Source organism: Sturnus vulgaris, chromosome 10 (assembly GCF_052056855.1).
Source record: "Sturnus vulgaris isolate bStuVul1 chromosome 10, bStuVul1.hap1, whole genome shotgun sequence".
NCBI classification, from domain to species: Eukaryota; Metazoa; Chordata; class Aves; order Passeriformes; family Sturnidae; genus Sturnus; species Sturnus vulgaris.
Genome location: NC_142252.1, coordinates 3,394,350 through 3,416,584, shown reverse-complemented (window position 1 = coordinate 3,416,584; position 22,235 = coordinate 3,394,350). Strand labels below are relative to the sequence as shown.

Genomic DNA, 22,235 nt, shown 5'->3' with positions numbered 1-22,235 from the left:
TGCTTACCCTCAAAAGTAGAGTTGACAAATATAACTGTTCTTTTTGTTCTCATGAGCAGTTATTTCCAGATTTGGGATTGGCTGGGCTTCAATCCAGAAAACAGATTTTCATGACAATCCCCAAATAACTTGAGACCTTCAGAAGAATCAGGAAATATCCTAATTAGGAAAGGGGTCAATTCATCCTGCCTGAAGTATTTGGCAGAGCAAGCATCCCAAATCTCCAGAATGTTCAAGGAATCCATCCTTCAGTTTCTGCGAGGTTTCCAGCTGAGTGATGCCCTGACAAGCAGAGCTTCATCATGGCTAACCACGATCCATGCAGCACTCAGGACACACTGTGGATCATCCAGCACATTTTATAAATTGCAGCTGCACCCCTCCTGCTGTGATTTATGTTGTCATTACAGTCCAACTACACCTCAAGTGTTAAGTCATCCCCCTCCAACACCAGCTAGAGCACAAGGAAGAAAATGCTCTCCCCAAGAAGGACAGAAAGCCTTAGGGGAAAGTTATTTCCAAATGGAAGCAGTCATACTGTGGACAGTCTGCAGAAAGACTGACTTCTGCATTTGTTTCAAGGTATCTAGAAACCTGATTTGGAAGATCTTTACTCCTAGTGTCTGACTGAATGAGAGGAGATGTCACAGATACCTGGTTACACAGCACAATGCAAGCTCACCCCTCAGCAGAGCCCAAGATGAGGAAAGCCCATCATGCTGCCCATGCCTGTGGTGTAAGCACGGGGATAAGCACTCAGCAAACACATATTGTCATGGATTTGGTGTCCTGGCACATCCCATGGTGAGCAATGGAGCCTTTGCCTCTGTTTCTGCATTTATAAAAAGTACAAATAATACCTCTCTCAGAATGGCACGTGGATTACCAGTTACACTGCAGAGGAGTTTGAAGAAACAGAGAATATCCACATTCACATCCCGTGAATATGGTCCTACACACCTTTGTCAGGTAATGGATTTTCATCTGTGGTTTCAAGACTGCCAAACTAAGACTGAGATACAAACATTTCCCCATTTCTTGTGCAGGCAATGTATTTCAAAAGAGCTCCAAGGTGACACCACTTAACAGGCAATAAAAAATAACTATTGCTGAAATACTTCAGGTCAGATGGCAAGGAGCACTTTCCCTGAGCATGAAAATTAGGCAAAGTTCTCTGCTGCCTTTCAGAGGTGATACCTGGGCTACCCACAAACTCACAGGTAGAGCAAGAATCTTTCTGTCCTGTGTAACTAATGAGTTTGCTGGAGATGCTGCATCCTTCACACAGTGTGACCTAGGTTACAATGTAAAGATGTGCCCAAAAGTGTGTATTCTATCACCATCTCTCAAAAACCAGGTAGGGTAGTGATCATTATCTCTGTGGGAGATATTCTCTGCTAATGGGCATCTGTTAAACCAGGTGTTGCAGTGTTCTTTATCTTTCCCACAACCCATCCTTCCTCCAGGAGATCTCTCCTGTTAATGGCCATGGAGTCCCAGAGCATGACTGATAAAATTCCATCATCCCATTGGGAGATGCTCCACCCAGGGGGAGGAGCCAAGCATTCCCTACCCAGATCAAATCTGAGATTTGGAACATCAGAGCAGCCTTTTCCCACTGGATTCCAGAGGAAAACCAGACCCATACACAGCACCACTGGACCTTTCAGAAGAAAACTGCACCTTGTCCAGGAGCCCTGCTCCACCAGAACCACATCTGTCACTGCAGGAGGATGCAGCCACCATGGAATGGGACTGCACCAACACCCTGAGTGACTGATGGGGTGTCAGGTTGGATTCTGACTCTGTCAGTGATTTTCTTTTGTACTATTTAATGCATTTTTTCTTTTTTTTTCCCCTATTAAATCATATTTCTGACTTGGAGTCTCTCACTGGTTTTGCTTTCAAACCAGTCCACACTGCTGTGCTGGCTCAGTCTCAGGGGAGATGCTCTCTGATCAGCTCTGGTGACAGAAGGTGGGAGCAGTGCCTGGCTCCCCCAGACACCAGGCAGGAGCAGCCCCTGCACTGGTGAGCTCACCTGCCTGGGAGGAACACAGAAACTGTGCTGAGCACACCCAGCAGCCCCTCACAAGCAGGGATCACCTTGCTGCACAAACTGTGTGCACAACCCAGTTTTGGGATTGTCAAACCAAGGTGAAACTTGCCTGGGCAAGCTGGGACAGCCAGCAGGGCTAAGAACAGTCTCTGCTCACTTCCCTGGAGAACATCACAATGTGGGCAGCAATCCAGTTTTTGTAATGCCCAGCTTCCACACCCCTGGCTGGGCCTTCTGCTGGGATGGAAATGGGATGGAAGATTTCCTGTTTGCTTTCCAGGGTGAAATCCTATTCAGCACAACTGTTTCCAGCAGCCCCTTTCAGACAGAACAATTGTGTTACTCCTGCTGACAGCTACTGCTACACACACTGCAGAAACATCTCAGCCAGCCAGGGAAATGTTTCTTCCCAGGAACTGCTGCCTTAGGCAGGTTAACACCTAGGTAAGAACTGCTGGCATGAGCACAGTCCAGAAAAATCTCCAGTCATGTTTCTGAGACAGGGGTGTCCAAGGAAGATCTGTGCCCCCCACACTGCTGATCACACAGGATCAGCTTCCCAAAGACACTCAAAGGAATGTGCACAACTTCTGTACCACAGCCAGCACAAGTGCATCCATTTCCAGGCAATAATCCTGATTTTTGAGACCTCCCTTGATCTTTGATTATGTTTTCAGGAAAAGACACCTCTCTTTTTCATGCACTGCTGTTCAAGCAGCATGTCCCAGCATGGGAAACCTTCAGACTAGCTGAGGGCAAATCCACGACCTCTTCAGTCCTCTCCAGGCATCTAACATTAAGAAAAAATGTTGGAAAGTTACAGAGAACTTGCCTAAATCATATTTTAAAAATACATTCTTTGTAGATAGCAGCTAAAAGATCTAAATGTGTTTTAGAAGTGAGGGACAAATGTCTTTATAATTCTCTAAGCTAGTTGTCTCACAAACTGTATTGATTCATACCAGACTTTTCAAGTATTCTTCTTGCATGCTGTAGTCCACTATTATTTCTTTAAAGAACTGCACACAGTTTTGGCAGCAAATCCCAAGGCAAAGAAAATAGGTGCAAAGAAAGCCAAGAAATTGAAACTGTGTCTTCACTAAGATCAAAGACTTTATGGTTTTTTTAAAAGAAGCTTTATTGGTAACAAACAAACTGTCTAATACCTGAAAATCCTAGTCAACACAAGTTATGTATGATTCCTTCTTATTCCATTATCTCTTTTGTTTTGTTGTATCTCAAACCTCAGACACCCAAAAAAGTACAGCTCCTCCTGTCACTGAATAACTCCCTGAAAATCCCTTTTTGTCCTCATGACATACAGCCAAACCAGTGCTCATACCCATACAATTGTGGCAGCTGTTTTTCAGTCCCTTCTTGACACACCCAGGACATCACCTACAGCCAGCCTTGTGTGAATAGAAACAGTCAATGACAGGGTTATTTTTTAAATTCAAACTCATGTATCATTCAGTGATCTCTGCTTCACCATTCCAATATTTGGAGTGTCATTTTTGCTTAAAAACAGAAAATGAAGCTCATATAAACTGCTGGCACACTGTCTGCTTGGAGCCTGACTGAATTCTGAACAGTCAGGGTTGAAAACTGGGAACTGTGAAGTGGAACTGCTGAAAATAGCAATTGGCTACTTCTGAGCTTCTCTAAGGTATGTGTTTGCTATGTATGGCTGGCTCCATAAACAGGTGTCAGCTTCATCCAATTTAGTCAAAGTCATGAAAACAACTCTTTCTGAGTAGTTTTTGAAGGCAGTACTATCTCACCAGAAATATTTAAGTGTATTGAATGCATTAAATTTGACTGTTCAGATTAACAGTTGTTTCTGACGTTGGCAAAGTTATATTCTGACCTATTACAAAAGGGGCTCTTGAAAAATCAGAACGAAAAGAGCCTCCCCCAGTAAAAATCTGGTAACTTATGAGAGTGAAAGGGGTTAGGCAGTAAGAGATCTCTGAAGGGAAAGAAGACCTAATTTATCAAGCTCAGAAACATAGATTGAAGCAATCAAGGTACAAGATGATAACCTGGAAGAAAGTATCAGTTCAGGGAATGGAAAATAAAATTGCTCAGATGATATAAAGAAGTAACACGTTGCTCAGAAAAAGCCTATTTGCAAAGCACAAGAAGAAGAGCAGAATTAAATGCTGGGTCCAAATAATGGCTTTAATAATGAAGGGCAATATTGAGTCATTAGCATTCAGTGTAATATTACATTTCAAAATCAAAGCCACCGGTAGCAGCAGTCAGAGACATGATACATGTAACACAATATGGTTGTTAAAAATACAGGACTGCCTTTGGGCAGGTCTGAGGCTCCACTGGAGTCAGGTTAGTACACACAGAAAGATGGTGTCAGCTTTAAACACATTTGTGAATATAGCTAAATAAATCAAAGAAAACTTCAGTGGGAAAAAAACCCCCTTCAGATTATTTATTTTGGATATGGTGCAAATAATACCACCAGCCAGAGGAGTATAACCAATGAGGAAAACTTCACTCAGGTGCTCAGAACAAGAAGTTCCAGTTTTGCCCCCCTAGAAGCAATGCCAAGGAATTTCCTCACCTGAAAGGGTTCCTATACACTTGTATATCTCTTTTCTGTGCAGCATACCACGGATGAAGAGTTCCCTTAATGGGGGGTTTAATCTAAATGACCCCTGCTGTACTCGCTTCAGCAGCCAGAATAAATCTGCTCAATCTTCTTCCCAGCACACCTACCCATAGCACATCTGTCTTTTCTCTTTCAAAGACCTAAAAACAGGCACAGGTGGCAGGAGAAGAGAAAAGAAAGAGAGAACAGAAGAAGGTAATCCTGTATTTTGTGATTTAAGCCATGTTAACAGAAGGGATGGTTTACTGATGATGGTTATACTCAGTGATTCCTGCTCTGCTTGTACTTTTGTCTATCTCCAGCAGGAAAGCAAAACCTGTCAGGAAATTGGTGAGTCAGCATGCTGCTGCTGTTTGTCTTAGCTGTGAGGCATTGATTTTTTTCCTGGTGCTTTGATATAGGGTCACAGGTATCCCAACTAAAATCTTTACTGAGAGCAAGGGGGTCATGGCAGCAGGAGCTGTTAGTTTAAACAAAAAAAAAGTCGATTCTATTTGTGCAGTATTTGCTTGGATGTTTAAATTTTCTGAGAGAGTTCAGAGGAAAAAATACAAACCCCACTTTTCTGTTTAACCTGTTTAAGATTAAAGAAAAAAAAAAGAAAGGAAGGACCAGTGCAATGCTTTCCACAAAATCTTTCAAAAGTTGCTGAGTATTTCACTGTAATCAGGTGTCTTATATGTGTGTATAATTAACACTACAAGTAAGGCTAAAATGTAGAATAACTCCAATATATGGAAAAAGCAGCACTTTCAGTACTTTAGCACTTGCCCAGAAACGAGGTCCTTTCAATATATCTGAAATTAGTCCAAAGTCACCGTGCATTTTCAATCTCTAAGCAATGCTATTTGGCAGAAGAATCTCAAATCATCTTGTCAGTACTTGATGATTAACATTGTTGTTTTAAAAACAAAAATGCAAAGGCTGCTCAGGAGGCTCTGAGGTTCTCCCCCCCATGTAGAACAGCTCCATAAAAGTGATCATAGTATTTCAATCTGCAGTGAGGTGTAATCAAAGAATCTCTGCTTAATAGGATGGAGATTAGTTATGAAATAAAACACAGTGTCAGACCATAAAAAGTTAATTGCAAATAACTGTTTTCTTGTTTAAATTGGCAGGAAATTCTGAAATATCTCCTCTAGAAAAAGGTGAGGTAGGTGAGCTACAATGCAGCTATAATATAAAATTTACTACTAAAAGGCTGGAAGGGAGGGAAAAACAGAGCCAAGCAGTGACAACAAGAGAAGAAACCAGCTGCTTCTGAAAGAGACAAAGTGATGGGGCAGGAAAACATGAAAATATCAGATTTATGGTCAAAGCCAGATTTAAGACATCCTCCTGAAGAGTCTTTAGGTTGAAATGAAGGCACAGACCTGAAGTCTGAAATTACTATAACACTAGGTGCTATTTACCATGTATTTAAAGAGTCTTTGAGATACACAGGTGAAAGAATGATATAAATTGTACTGCTAAAAAGTTCAGGTTACAGCTAAAGGTGGACAACGGGACCTTCTTAACCCTTTCTGGACGAACCATTGAAAAAGAGAGAAAAAAAAAATCTCATATCCTTGGCCTCATTCAGCAGTTTGTAGGGATGAAAGACATCCAGAATAGTGTATTGTCCTTCTGAGGCTAGGCACAGAAATGATTTCGATTTAACTAAACCCTGTTAAGCACATATCATGCTTTTTATCTGGTGACCTCTCCCTGCGTGGACCTTTCCTGAAAAGCCTTTTCCCACTCTCAGGAGATGCCAGGCTCCACCAGACATGCAGGGGAACCAGCTCCTCCTCCTCCTCCTCCTCTGCAGAAACACACAGCACTGTCTGGAGCATCCTCTTCACATCTCAGACTTGACAGCCACAGTGCAGGGGTGTTCAAGGCTCTTTGTGCTTGGTGACAATCATCTCCAAAGGACTCTTCAGAGACATTCTCGAGCCTGCATTTCCTGCAGAGTGCTCTGGTACGGAAACAGAAGGGGGAACAAAACTACATCAAACAGTGATTACAGAACCTGTGTCTCCTCAAGTGCATGTTGGTGGGTATATTTATTTTCCTCATCATTCCACTTCAATTCCTTTAGAAAAAGCTGAGGGTGTTTTGGTTTTTTTTTTTTCCTCTTTGTTTGCTTTTAAGGTCAACCATCATTTGCAAAACAAGTGAATTTCTAATGGGGTACTTCAGCTCTGTGTCCTTCCTGTGCTTTGTTTATTCTCCAAACACAGTAACATCTCAGTTTTTCAAGGTTTTTGCTTCTGATGTATAAATATCATCCCCTTCTGTCCACATCAAGCAAAATTTCATCAAAAAATCTTGACTTGGCAGCAATCACAATTGTTATTATTAGGACTTAAAGACCATGCCTCATCTTTGCTTGACAAAGCACAATTCCAGTAAATAACAGAAAATTCCTTTGTGTTCTAGTACTTGTGGAAATACAAGCATAAACAAAGTATTTGTGGAGTTAGACTTTGGCTTTCTAAAGCAAGCATAATCCCAAGTGTTCACTGACAAAATATTACCTATTTAAAGCATTACTACCATAAATTTGGCAAAACTGCTTCCAAATACTTGGAAGTTTAAAATAAAGGGACATAAACCAGTGATTTTGTTTCTCTGACTGGCTGAAGGCAACTGTGCATGCTGCTTTCCCACTTCCCAAGATTTGCAAAAGCCATAATCTGTAAAAGACAGCAGGATGTACAGTGGGGACACTCTAAATGGATGTCACACCTCTGATAAGCTAAGCAAATTTCAATTCGGGTGTGTTCTCTCATTGCAGTCACTCTGCTTCCGGGTCAAAGTACCTACAAGAGCCCAGCCTCAGCCCCTCTGGATTAATTTTATCTTCATTCTCAGTGCTCTGAGGAACATGTGGGCTGGGAACACGCTGGCCACGAGTCATCAAGGGCTCTGGTGCCAGCCACGAGCGTGGCCACTGTGCACAAATGTGACCCAGGGAAGGCACACCAGCCTCACCTATGAAATGAACTCACCAGGAAGTTTTCTTACATAACTCCGGGCCTGCATCTCCTGAATTACTTTCTAGTCCAGGTTACACGGCTCCAGTTCCTCCAGCAGGCAGCCAGAAGCTGCACAAGCCCGCTGAGCCTGACCCCTGGACTCCGTGAGCCTGATCTGCTCCTCCTCCCTGGAAGGAGCAGAGGGACAGGGCAGCATTGCAAGGATCTCCAGCTCGAACTTCATCTTCTCTAGCAGTGCTTTCTCAAGGGGTAACACCAGAACTCATCCAGTTCACCCTCTCATATCCTAATATTACATTCTAATATCTAATATCCAACTGAGGACCTTCCCCAGCCTCCTGCAGGGAAGAATTCTCACCCCACACTCCCCAGGTACACCAGGTCACTCTGCAGCTGTTCCACCAGGCAACATCAAACCCACACGTTTGCAGATCACACCCTGCTCTTCACCTAAAGCCTCCACAGCACTCATGAAACCCAAATTCCTTTCAGCACGGATTTCTTCCGAGGTGCAGCACAAAGCTGACACAGTTTGGTTTGCATTTCTCTGTGAGTGTTCTCCACCTCACACCGACAAACCAGGACCCTCCAGCAGAGCCCTGAAAACTGGGCTTGGCATTGCCTTGGCCAAAAAGTGTCACACAACATGTCACAAACTCTAACAGCTCAGTAATCAACCTCCAAAATGTTCTTCTGCACTGGCATGGTGGAACCCCTCAGCTGAGCATCCATAGAGGACCAGTCCTTAATGATTCTCAAAACAGGAGCATCTAACAAATCACCCCTTTCAGTTATTAACAAAATTCAAGCCACCTCTTCTAAAGTAATTATTTCAAAATTAAAAAAAAAAAAAGGAATAAACAAACGAGAAACAAAAAATTTAAAACAACAGAACAAAAGGAAGAGGTGATTGTCCAAGGGTTTACTCCGAATACTGTACTTTTATTTGTAGAGCAGGAAATGATAACTAGAAAAAGGCAAAATCTGAGATCTAGGCAGAGATTTTTGCAAACTTCTAAACAAGAAAAACAAAAAATACTATGTTATGATGCAACTTTTGTTTAAAGATTAATGAAAACCAGCCAAATGTCTCATTTTGAAAAATCAAGTCAGTACAAATACACACACATCCTTTTGCTTTGCCAACAACAGCAGCAAAAACCAGTAAGAGTAATTAAACCTGGCATACCAGCCAAAAGTCTCAAGCCTAGATAAATACAGTTCCTCAAACCTAAGGCAGCTATTTGGAGAGTTCCAATTTTCAGCTACTTTTGGTAACTGTGAAATTTGAAGATTTTCACTACAAAACTACCTGTCCCTTTAGAATTGTTTGGCTGTGAAATATCAGCCTGGCTTTGTGGGTGAGCACAACCAAGTGCAATAAGTTTCCTATCAGACTTGTAGGATTAAAATACTCCACATGCTAGAGGGTTTGAAAATAGCTTTATATCGGTATTTCTCCACTAGTCTTTACAATAAACAAGACTGAGTTGAACTAGTGAATGGAAAAAAATGTCCCTTGCTCCCTGCAGACAGGTATTACCCAACCCCCAACACACACAGATGCAAAAAGAATGACAAGCCCAAGCTTTTAAAAAGTGCTAATATTATAAAAAGGGTCTGGTAAAGCTCTTCATTCTCAAACAGTTGGTTTCTTGACAATGTGTCTCTGCATCTCCTAAGCACACATATAATAAAAACCCCATCAACAACAGATCCCTGCAATGGGACAAATATGTAGTTAGAAGCTGTGAAAGTTCACACTTCAGAAAAATCAAACTAACAAACTGCTGAGCCCTGTTAATTGTTTCTTTAAAAAAAAAACCCAACCCAAAACATAAGCTGTGAATAGCTAATCAGAGAGATTCTTGACTGATCTGCCTAACAGCAGGTTTTACTGACCTGCCATGGATTTCTTACATAAAAGAATGTGGATTACAATTTTTTTTTCTTTCTGCACATATGAAACCTTGAGAAAAAATACTGAAATCAGAAGCATGCACACACTTTTGTCATTTTGTCCACAGATAAACTCAGAAACCAAACTTCTGTGACAGACTAGCACAGAAAGCCAAGGCTAAGCTCATGTCTTGAGGCAGCTCATTAAAAAAAAAAAAAAAATTAAAAAATCGATACAGTGCTTGCAACAGGCTAACAGAAGGTAGAGCTGGGGGAGGCAGCAATGCCCAACCAACACTCTCCCAGTCCCAGGGGCTCTCCCCAGCAACTGGGAGCTTCCAGAAATGCAGCTTTTTAAAGGAGCTGTGTGCCTTGAGTCCTTTCCACGTGAATAATGCAGCTCCAGGAAAATGCCAGCTTCCATGCAGCAGAAACCAGCAGGACAGCAACAAAACCTGGCGTTAGAGTCGAGCTCATGCATGAAGTGTCCTCCAAGTACAAGTTCAGAAGAGCCAGGGCTGAGCTCCTGCGTTGGGAGCAGAGCAGCACAAGGGCACTGGGACACTTTTCCTCCAGAGCCTCCCAACCCCTCCAAGGGCTTGCATTCACTCCTTTGACAAACAAGTCACTGGTGGGGTCAGCTCACAGATTTTTCTAAATCTGGAAGTCAATTAAAAGAGTTGAAATGAGTTTGGCTTTTTATTTTTTTTTTTTTTCAAAATCAACTGAAGAGATTTGATCTCTGAAGTTTTCAGTGAAACAAATGGGAGGGAGCAGTTCACAGTTCCTGCTTAGTTTCTGCTGGCTGAAATATCAGCATGGTGACTCAAGGCATGCATCCTAATATTGCTTCTTTTTAAAAAAAAGTCTTTTGCAACCATTATTTATGCCCAAGAGCACAAGGAATAATTAGGCCTCCATTCCCCAAATCTTGGAATTTGCCCTCTGCTAAAGCCATGAAGAGAGCTGCAGCTCTAAGTGACTTAACTGATAAACACAGCCAACTTCAGAGCTCCTTGGAGTCCCAAGTTTTACAAGCCACAAACAAATCAATCTTTCTTTTACTGGCTGTGTATAAAACATAACATTTGCTCCAAGAAGTCCAGAAGCCTTTTGAATACAAAACAGGAAAGTCACCAGGAGGGGGTGGGAAGGGGGTGAGAAGCAGAGCGCTGACCCATTAGAGTTAACACACCCATCCCTAAAGCATCAATGCAGAAAAAAGAAAGAAAGAAAGAGAGAGAGAAAAAAATGCAGCCTTTGGCAATCTAGGGCTCCTAATCATTAAGTCTAACACAGAACAAGTGAACAATGAAGAAAGTTGAATTGCATTGCAAATTTATGTTCCATGCCCAGGTTATGGAATGTAGAGCAATAGGGCACTGGGCAGCAACAGAACTGCATTCCTTACAAAGGGAACAGCCTGAGCCCCATGATTTGTGCATGTGGGCAATACTGAGTGACCTTCATGCTTTCCAGCATTCACTAGAAGGCAGATTTATTTGCAATCACAAGTCAGCTGTTTTGTTTTTGGGGACAAACGTATATCTGGAAGAGCAAAGGTTTAAAATTTGTATTAAGAAGCATATGCAGAACCCAATACATTAGCTTTAAAAGCTGAATTTGAAGACCACACTCCAAAATCCAGATTGGATAATATTAGAATCTGACAGAATGGTTGTTTGCTGCTCCTTTTTTTGTTTCCTTTGAGAGAGATTTGTTCATAGTTCAGTTCCATTATGAAACAGGAGCCTCTCTAGCATGCACCTTACCTAAAAAGATGTCCCATTTCAACATAAGAGATCCACAATGGACAAATAAAGTGATATTGCTCTTACTGTAATGGACACAATACAATACTATCTGTATTTTAACAAAGAAAACACGCCAAATTTTTATTTTAAGCAAGCGTTGCCTGTCTCTTAGTTGCAATTTTGTTAGGCATGAAATAAACATGTTTTGGATAAGGTGCCAACTAAACTGGACTGCAGTACAACAGAGGATCCTAGGACAGTATTATTAAAATAACCAGCAGCTGGTTGCACTAAAACCATCCCCAGGATACAGTGATCAATAAATTCTGGGTTTTGTTCAACAGACCAAGGTGATAAAACATAGATTATCAACAGCTTCCACATCACAGTCCTTGAACTCCTGGAAAATAATTTCTAACTTAGATTTAAAGGAAGTCAAGAGACAACATTGGGCATAACTACTTCATGATATGCAGAGACATGAGGGAATGGGACAGGATTAATGATTTTTCCTGCACATCCAAAAATCAAGACAATTAAGAAGCATGCATAAGCATACAGTTCCTGATGTTCCAAAACAAATGGCAAGGAAAATCTTATTTACAAGCATGTAAGATGAAGCAATAGAATTCTGATCCTCAACTTCCCATGAGTTGCTGTAAGGAATTTAATTGCTACCTCACAACCTGATGTGCCCCTTTCTCAAGTACCTGTACAAAAACCCCAGCTGCTGAACAGAAGAAAGTTGAATACTGAACGTGTAACAATTTTAATACAAAATTGCCAACGGAAGCACACAAGGCTCTGAGACAATTCAGAAACCCACACAGGTCTTTATATAAGGTTAATGGTTTGCTAGCCAAGTGCCAAGGTTCACAAAACAGGCAATTTTTCTTTCTTTTTTTAAATCAGGTTTGAACTCTGCGCATTTTTCCTAAAAACACTTCACTAAAATCTCAGCAGCAACCTAGATGGGCAGAGGATATTTTACTCAGGGGTGTTCTCAAACACCTTATTAATAAGAGAGCTGAAGAAAGCCTCAACCCTTCAGTTATACACTCCAGTTTGCCGATGCTGGGTCATCAGCAGGCTGAGCATACTTGGATGACTAACACTGGAACAGGCTGAAAACAGCAGCAATCATGACAGAGACAATAAAGAACCCCAGAAATCACACACAGCTCCAAGGAAAGAGAAATCATTAGGAATGGCTTTTAAAAAACACAGGGAAAACACAGTTATGATGCCCAAACGTACTTTCTTAATCCGCTTTTCATTAAAGGGATTATGCATGATATTAACGACGTATAAATAAAGTATATGGCATAAGCAAATATTAGCATAAGATCTTGGGCACCTTAAAGAATGAAAGTTGAAGGCAAACAGATTATAAAGTGTAATAGAATGACTAATATGTCATAAAGGAATGCGCAGTGTTAAAAAATAGTGATAATTAAAAAAAACTGTCTTGTCAAATAAAAGACAGCAGTATACAATTTTTTGTAGATCTTAATATATGCCACCGTCTTTACTACAGTGCTTCAAACAGAAAATTCCTCTGAAGCTCATAATTCATGAAGAGACCGAGGCAGAGAAATGATGGGCTACACGGGGGTGTTCCACAGGGATGCACCGAGGGTGCTTTGGGATGGCTCTCCCTTCTCCCGGCGCACATAGGAAGGACACTCAGGGAAGGTTCCCCAGAGGAGTTCACCTCAGGTCTCCCATCGGGATCGACAGCCAGGAACACAAAAAGGGTGTTTAAGGAGTGTTTTCTGCAATGTGCCAAGAACTGTGTGCAGGCTGGGGGCAGTGAAGCAAGGAGGGAAGCATGAGCACTGCTGGGCTCGTGTGCCTCTCCTCGGCTGCGCCGGAGAACAATTTCAGCTGGAGGAAAAGGCGTGCACGGGTTAGGGCAAAGCTGGCTACAAAGACAAGCGTGAGACTAGGGGCAGGGTACAGAGGGTTCTTAAAAGGCGGCAAGTGATGTCTGAGGTGAAGGCTAAATGTTTAAAGGAGAGCGTCAGCAGCACAAAGATGCTCTCGGTACAAGGTCCACGGAGGCTGCTGGAGCAGAAGACCACGGGCTCGAGGGTGCAGTGTACGAGGTGCGTGGGAGGAAAAGAGCAGGAAATTTACAGGAGGAAGGTGCAGGGCACAGCCTGGAGGACGGGAGGGGAGGACAGCCGAACCATGCGAGGGAAGGCTGGGGCAGGTTGAGGCACAGCACACGGGCAGCGTGCCGCAGAGCATGGCATGGGCTGGGCACGGGAAGGGCGGCGGGGGCGAGGGGCAGGGCACGGCACGGGGACACGGCAAAGGGGCACGGCCGAGCACCGGGACACGGCCGAGCACCGGGACCTACCGGGGAGTCTTGGCTGCGGCGCTCTCCCGGCGGTCCAGCACGCCGGGCACGCAGTTGGTGAGCTCGGTCCAGTCGGCGTGCAGCCCGCAGCTCCAGCCCGTGGAGAAGCGGGAGAAGAGCCAGGTCTCCCTGCGGTTGGGCCGGTAGCAGGTGCACTTCTTCTGCCCGGGCCGGCAGTCGCAGGGCACCTCCAGCCGCACGTTCTGCACCAGGTGCCGGCCGAAGGTGGTGCCGCCGGTCTTCTGGATGTGCAGAAAGACGATCACGTCCTCGCCCTTCATGTCGAACGCGAGCTCCCGCTCCAGCTCCCGCACGGGGAAGTAATACTTCTTCACGTAGTGCGGGTCCGGCGTGGGAAACAGGTCCAGCTCCTCCGAGTAGGAGCGGCCGCTGGGGGACCCCAGGCTCAGCCCCGGCCCCACGTACTGGTACAGGATAAGCATGAAGCACACCGAGACGGCCACGATCAGCAAGAACTTGCTGGTCCTCTCAACCATGGTCCTTCCCGCACGCTTCATGTGTCACCATCTCCCGGGGCTGCCGGCGCTGGGCAGACTGCGGCGGTGCCGGGGGGTGGGCGGCGGAGCTTCGGCGTCCGTGCCAGCCGCCTCCCCCCGCTGCTGCCCGGAGCAGAGCCTTCCCCCGGGGGCGCCGGGCCGCTGCCTGGCTCGCCCGGGCCGGCTCGCCGCCGTCCCCGCCCGGCCCGCCGCGGGCAGCGCCGGGAGCGGGGCAGGGGCAGCCCAGCCGCTCCGGAGGCGCCGCGGCACAGCGGCAAACTTGGGAGAGAGAGAGAGAGAGAGAGAGAGACAGAGGGAGAGAGAGAGAGGAGGGGGGCGGAGAGGCACCGAAAGGCAAGAACCAGCCTCCTCCCGCCCTCCCTTCCCCGCGCTTCAGGAAGCCACCCCCATTCCGGCGCTGCCTCCGCCGTGCCCCAGCCCCCGCGGCACCGGCGCGCCTGTGCCCGCCCCCGCCGCCGGCTGGGCTCGGCTCGGCTAGGCTGGGCTCGGCTGGGCCGGCAGCGAGCGCTTCCTGGCCGCGCCGCCCCGCCCGGCATGCACAGCGCCGCCCGCGCCGCCCCGGCCCCGGCCCCGGCCCCGGCCCCGCTCCCACCGCCGGCCGCGGCAGCGGCACGGCCCCGCCCGAGCCCCGAGCACCGCCCGAGCCCCGAGCACCGCCCGAGCACCGAGCCCCGGGCACCGCCCGAGCCCCGCTCCGCTCCCCAGGCACCGCTCCCACCGCCGGCAGCGGCCCCCCGAACACCGAGCACCGCTCCGCTCCCGGGCACCGCTCCGGGCTCCGCTGCCCGGCCCCGCTCCCCCGCCGCAATCACCCCCACTGCGGACCTAGGTGGGCTGCGCCTCCCCGAAGCACTCGGCTCTTAGCAGCTCCTTTATGTGCCGCCTTAAAATTAATCGCGAACAGCGGAGCTCGGCGCTCTTTTCGGGGGCAGGATTCGTGCTCCGGCTTTGAGGCATTATTAGTGACGAGAATGGGGATAGGAGCGGGTCCTGCCCCGCGTCTGCGGCCGCACACGGGCCACCGCAAGCCTCTGGTTGCGATGTCGCAGCTGGATGGAAGAGGAAAATGCTCCGGCCACACAGAGGGTGGTGATGGCTGGGAGCTGGAAGAAGCCTGGGCACACCATCAGCCACAGAATGTGTAAATAACAACAACAGCAGCAATAATAATAGTAATAGTAATAATAGTAGGTGAAGCTGAGGCAAAAATCGGCAGGGGTTATAGGAAACTTTCCCAGCGAAATGCTTTGTGCTGCTCAGCCAGGCGGACTCCATCCAGCAGCCGGGCTGCTGCAGGGCTGGGTTGTAATCTTGAGCCTCCCAAAGCGGAGCAAAGCGCTGGCACCGGCGGGATTGGCGGGCACGGAGCCGGCTGACAGCGATCTGCCGTGCCAGGGCAGGTGATGCTGCGGGATCGGGGCGATGCGGACCCGCAGAACCGAGCATCCCCTTCCCCGAGCGGCTCCTCTGTCAGCCCGGGACCGAAGGGCAGGCGGGGGTCACTGCCACCAGGAATCCAGGGAACCCCTGGGAAGCAACATTTGGTGCCTCTCTGGCTGTGAACGGAGGATGGAGCACGGCCCCTGTGTCGAAGAGTGAGGCTAAAGTGTAGTGGCATTCCTTATTGTCTGTGCAGAATTAATTTTACGGGCGATTGTTAATTTCTAGCCAAAAAAAAGTTCTCCTGTCGTACTGCTGTTGGAAAAAGTTTCCTGAAATTTCCGATGCTTTTTTAAAATACAAATGGCAGCTAGATTTTAGTGCTCCGGCGCTGAAACATTCCGTCAGGCTACATTTTTAAAATCCAAGTTTTAGGTTACATTTTAATCCAAATACTTTATGTAAATGTAAAGGAATTCATGCCGATGGGTCATTGTTAAACACTGGGTCAAATTTACAACGGCCAAGGAGGAAATGAGATCTTGGGTTTTCATTTGAACACCCTGACAGATAAATCTGCTACGTTTTGAGATGGCTGCATTACTCACAAGTTATGGTGCCCCAGTGAGTTATGCAGTTCTTCCCAAACAAGTAACAATAAAATGTTTATAGCACCCAAAAGCATCGTATGTTGTGTTCAAACCATTCATTCTGTTTGATATTTTCCTCTTAAAAGTCTGCTTCTGATTCTCCTCTTCTCATGTAGGTTAGTTACTCCAGAAACAATGATGTCATTCTTATGCACAGAGTTCAGCTACACTGAGAAGCGTAGCACAAACCTCATTTACAGGTTTGAAATTTCTGTGATGATTTGGGAAATATGGGCATACACATGATGTTTACGTACATGGCTGCACTGTACAATGCAGCATAAAAAACACAGAGTAGATTTTTTGATTGCAATGTTTTTGCCTCCAGATCTAAACATGTAACTATTTAGAAATGCCAGAACTGTGGACAAATCAGCCATTAAATTATTTCCAGTTACATGAGCAATTGTTAATGAGTTGTTTTAAACTCTTTACATATAAAATATTTTGCCCTTTTCACTAGTTATACAGATGGAGATCTTTTGTTACAGATTTATATTTGTGGTAAATATGGTGCCTGTTAGCTTGTGAAAGAACATACTAAAATTCAACCCATGTAAGATAAACAGAGCACAAATACAGAGTTATGGCTGAAAATGTGCTGTTTTCTTTACTGCAGCACCTTCATCTGGAAATGGGGGGGTTGAAGAACGTGCTGGAAGCACAGGGAAGGCCTATACCCTTCTGATGTACACTTAGACCATTACCTGCCATCCTGCCTTAGAGACACTGCAAAACCAAAGCTCTGGGGTCAATGCTTTTATTTTTATGAAGTGCTTTGGAATCCTGCCCTGATAATTCTGTATGCTGCTCTGAAATGCTGGTATTTTAAAGGTTCTTACAGGTGTGACTCACCTAACATGATCACTTAAGCAAATGCTTAAATCAATCTCTAATTATACTCAAAATTCCACTGAAGACAATGATAGAATAGTTTTTCACTGCATGGGAAGTTAAACATCAGGTACCACATCAGTACTAGTTTAGATTAGTGCTAATTTAGATTAGCATGTTTCTTGGACAAGAGAAGATCCAAGCAGAGTTAGAATAACAACATTGACACTTTCCCTGGCTCCTGCATTGAAAACTACAATGTAAAGAGATGAGAAATCTGACAAATGCAAATTGTGCCTGCTACCTCCTGTTAGATGCTGTAACTGCCTGTTTATTCTCTGAGTTTACCTCTACCATGAATTTAGGCATTATCCATCTTTCCTAGCTGAATCTTCCACTCTCAGGCCAGACCTCCCTAGGCTTTCCTGCATCTTATCTGGAATTCACACTCTGGGTCTGACTAGCTCCAGAAGCAAAGCTCTGTTTCCTGTGAAGCAGTGTGACTGACAATCATTGAGATGCCTAAAATCGAAATATTTACATCAAAGGCATTTCAGAGGGAGAGAAGTTATATTTTTATCTCTAACCTGTTGACTAGAGGAGCTGCATTTAAGAGTTTCTCTCCACATTCTCCTATGCAAATATAAACAGAAACCCCTCCCCAATAGCCCAGTGAAAAATTCTCTGACATCTTAGTGTCCATCTAATCCTTTGCATCCTTGCTCTCCAGAACTGTGTCAGACTGAGCAGAACCCTCTCATAGAAGCAAACTGAAATACTACATTTGACACTTTCGTAGGAATCCAGTTGATCTTGGAGGATAAGCTGCAGTGTTTTTCAGTGATTTTCACACGACTAAGTTCCTTCAGGTACATTTGAAAGGTGTTTTTGTGCACTCCCCAGCACTAACCTGTGTTTGAAGGAACTAACTTTGAATTCTCACTACAAAATAATTCAGACTGAGGTCAGGCTTATACTAGCTAAGATGCCTAAGCTTGGTCTACACTCAGCCCCTTTCTTGGCTTTCCTAGCGAGGTAAGCCAGCACTTCTGATTTATTCATGGCAAGACCTTGCTAGGAGTGAGGTACAAGGATTAGAGATCTTAGAGATAACAACAGACACACATTTTGAATAAGCAGTTGAAAAGTATTTTATCACTGCTTGCTGCTGGCTATAAGATGCCTAAATATTTATGTTAAATCTACTAAAATATTCTAATCTAATCCAATAAAATATTTACACGTGAGTTAACACTAGGATGAGGACAAACTCGGGTATTGTCAGAGTACTGCTTATAACAGGAAACCTCCCATGAGAAAACAACAGTAAGAAAAGTGTAAACCACACACCACCTCTGCCACCAAAACCTCAATGAAATACTCATCTCAAAGCTTCATGAAGAGTGGCTTTACTAGGCAAGAGAAGTCTAAAGGCTTCTTGACTCAGAAGTAACAATAGTTTCCTGTGAACTAGTATAACTTAGTTAACCAAAACATTACAAAAAAAATCCTCTAAACTCTTGCAAACACTAAGAAATACCTCAAGAAATAAAGTTCTGCTACTCACCATTAAGAAAAAAAGCGTGTGTTGACTTTGTTTCTGGAGGATAAACTCCCTGTTAACCCAGACAGGTTGAAACAAACCCCTTGTTAGCCCAATTTGGCTGTTTGGGTTTATAACCCAGCTCCTTTAGGAAGAGTGGGCACGGGATGCTCATTTGCTTTGCTGATGTATGTACACAATATCCTGGGTGAGTGGTGAGGAGTCATGAATCACTGTAGCCCTTCACCTGTCTTATTGACATTGAGACCTACAGCAAAGTGTAGAACTCTTGTTTTTCTGATTTAAACTGGTTTGTCTTGCCCACTGCTGTAGCAGTGTCAGAGGCAGTTACCGCCCTGCACATTTGCACAGAGTGGCAGCACTCACACATCGTTTTCCTGTGGTACTTGTACTCCTCGTTGGAAGCCTGTAGCAGTTTGTAAACTCTAGTGTAAATACTCTGTGTCTCCACTGCTAAAGCTGCAGGTTGGTCACAACCCCGCAGAGCTGCCACAGCCAGTGAGGTGATCACTGATCCCTGAGTACAGCATGGTTCCACTTAATTAAGGGAAGCAGGTATTGAATGATGCCAAAATCTGTTAGACTCAGCAAACCTGGTTCTGATTTCAGGCTCTTGCACTGCTTTGGGGACCACTGGAAAGTTCAGCTGATTGAAAGATACCAAAAACAGTCTTAGAAACCCTGGCAGAAACCAAAACAGTGAAGACACTAACAGCTGTCCTAAACAAAGGAAAGTGCAACTTCATCAGCTACAGAGGTCAAATCTGTGTTTTCAAACTACCTTCACAGACTGTGTATTTATGATATAATCCTGCTCCCTCTTCCACATGGATGCCATAGATCTGTACTTATGTGGCTTATGGCTGGTAGGACAGAGGCAGTTAATAATTGTATTTTCTCTCTTGCAGAGGGAAGATGATTGAAACAGACCCACTGCAAAAGCGTTCATGTGCAGCCCAGTGCTCCCAGAGCTCATTGATAAGCACCAGTGGAACTTCTCACAGCCACAAGTGTGTGCTGCATGCAGTGACTGCAGATGCCAGACCTGAATGCCTGACGTGGGAAAGACCTTAACTGATCTCTCAAATGTACAAATGCCTACAAGTTTAAGCAGGAAGCTGGGACTGCAGCTGAAGCATATATAGTTTCTAAGGTATTAATCCTTGTAAGGAAGGAGTTTGTGGGTCCACAGAGAAGGCACAAAGTGCCAGCTGTTCCCCATTCAAACTTTTTTTTTTCCTATTTCTACTACAACAGCTGCAAGATGGTGCTGTCTGGTCTTGATGGAAAGGACAGGCCTATTTGGCAGTGGCATATTATTAGCATTATTCCCCCTTCGTTCATGGGTATTAAATAAATGTAAAGGGAGCTTGGCTTCTACAAGATTTCACTTCCCCCAAGCCCCTCTCATGCAGCAGCTGTCCACTGGGACATGCCTGTTAGCAAGGAACAAGTGTAGCCCTTTCAGCCTTGCTCTGTGAAAGCCCTCAGAACACAAATCCTTGGCTCCTGGCAGGGACATCAGTGTGATGTGTTTAGGAACACCAAGATACTCATCAGCAAAGTTTTTGACTCTCTCCACACGTGTAACACGTATCTCTACAGCCAGAAAATGGTGCTGGAATTGATTCTGTACAACAGCTTAGTAACTGTCTGCAGTGACTTGAAGCTTAAGACTGGCTTGTGCCCAAGCTGGCTGTCATGGGGTTTTCATATCATACAAATATTACTGGAAATACAGTTGTTTTATCCTAATGCTCTTCAGTAAATGCTGCAATGCACGAGAAAGATCCTTGTCTCTTTGCCATTAGGACTTACATAAACATATACACGCCCTGTTAGCACATGCACTGTGTTTGGATGTTTTATACCATCATATCCTTGATACCATCATTTACCATCATTACCTTTATACCATCATTTTCCTTTTCTTTGTTAAAAAACCCTTTTGTAGAAAAACCTTTTGTAAAAAACCCCAGTGTGGAAATTGCATTCTAAAGCATATGTGCTTACAAAATTTTGATTTTTCCATATCTATGTGATTCTCTGGGAAAAAAAAATAAAATTAGAACCTGCATTCATCCTTCCTTGCTGACAAATAGTGAACAGACAAAGCAGGGATGCTAAAGTTCATGAGAAGAGAGTTACATGCAAAAGAAACGACTAATCACTTTCCCATTTAATTTTCAAATTAAGAAGTTATGTAACAAAGTGAATAAGCTGAAAGCTATAAAATAAACTGGCTATATAGCAATTATGCTTAGAAATGTGCAGTTAAACTGGAAATGTGCATGATTCAGTTCTTAGGAGGCTTTTAGACAGAAGTCAACCACCTGAAAAGTGCAAGGAATTTGAAGAGCATTGTTTAATGTATTTTTTTAGAAAAGAAATTGGCTGGCAAAGCCAAACTGTGAATAATCACAACCTCTGCCTTTTGTTCACAGCATCAGCTCCTTCAATCATGTTGCTTCTGCAAGCAGTGGAGCAGAGGAGCTGCAGAGCTGACCAGTGAAAGTTCGAATACTTTCTCACCAAATAAAAGCCACTGGTTTAAAAATCCCTTAGAGTGAAAAAAAAAAATTGTGGAAATACTGCCCCCTTCTCTCTTCCCTCCTTCATTTTTTGCAATGTTTGAAGCTCTGTAGAATTACTTCAGAGGCAAAGCAAGAGGAAGAAGTTCACATTCCAGCTGCCTGTGTGCAGTAGGAGCTGCCAGAAGCAAGAGAGGGAGAATTTCCCTGCACTGCTGCCCACCCACCAGGCCATGGGTCTGGGCATTCCCAGACCTGGTGGTGATGTGAACAGAAAGGATTTTCCACAGTTGGTTTTATCACTTGGATTGTGATTATCAGCATCTTATCAAAGCAGTGCTTATAAATGACACCAAATCAACACTTGAGAGCACAAGGAAAAGGAATCTCGTGGAAACTGCAAGACTAAAATGAAATCCACATTTATAATTAAGGGAGAACTACTGCAAAAGGAGAACACCTTGATCCCAATGAAGACAGAGGGGTCTGTGTGTAGAGCATTTGGGCTGTAGAGTATTTGAATGTCACCTTCTTTCCTGGGCTGTTCTGTCAGAGGTGGCACATCAGCCCCTTTTTGACCCTTGCCACAGGGTGACCTGGCACAGAGATAAGACCCAAACAATACCCAGTGGTGACTTAAAATTGCAGCAGATGAAGGAGTGACCAGCTCCAGAAGGGATCACCAGCTAAGCCTCATATAGGGGCACAGGGAAAAGAAATGTGGACCCAGCAGTTTCTGCTCTGAGAGCTTATGTATTTTAAGCTTGATCTACTTAAGGCATTATCCATAGTATGTGAATCTCTTAATTCTTTTTCTTGATTTCTACACTGAGCATCAGTGATAGCTGGTGGCACAGACTTGCCTGCCTCTTCAATTTTGATATAAAGTCCTAGAAATTGGCTTAATATGTACAGATGAAATACACTGGTATTACAGTCAGCTGGGATTAAGGACTCATAAAAACAATAAGAGGAAAAACCAAATAAATTTCAGCCTACTCGTCCATACATAGCAGGAATAGAGAATTAAACTTAAAAAAACCCCAAAACATTAAAATGTATTATTTA

General features: G+C 44.4%; 1 protein-coding gene and 1 long non-coding RNA gene across 2 annotated transcripts in view; one reads left to right on the top strand and one right to left on the bottom strand.

Annotated features, from left to right (window-relative positions):
- Nucleotides 1-14,535, bottom strand: part of HS6ST1 (heparan sulfate 6-O-sulfotransferase 1) — a 181,150-nt gene extending 166,615 nt beyond the window's left edge. The window contains exon 1 of the mRNA XM_014870334.2: nt 13,691-14,535. Within this exon, the coding sequence (XP_014725820.1) occupies nt 13,691-14,208 (518 nt within the window). The 5' untranslated portion in view covers nt 14,209-14,535. The remainder of the gene's footprint in view (nt 1-13,690) is intronic.
- Nucleotides 13,130-20,713, top strand: LOC148222549 (uncharacterized). The gene is made up of 2 exons (XR_015805627.1): nt 13,130-13,433; nt 19,545-20,713. It is a non-coding gene; the product is annotated as an uncharacterized LOC148222549 (long non-coding RNA).
- Nucleotides 20,714-22,235: the final 1,522 nt, after the last annotated feature.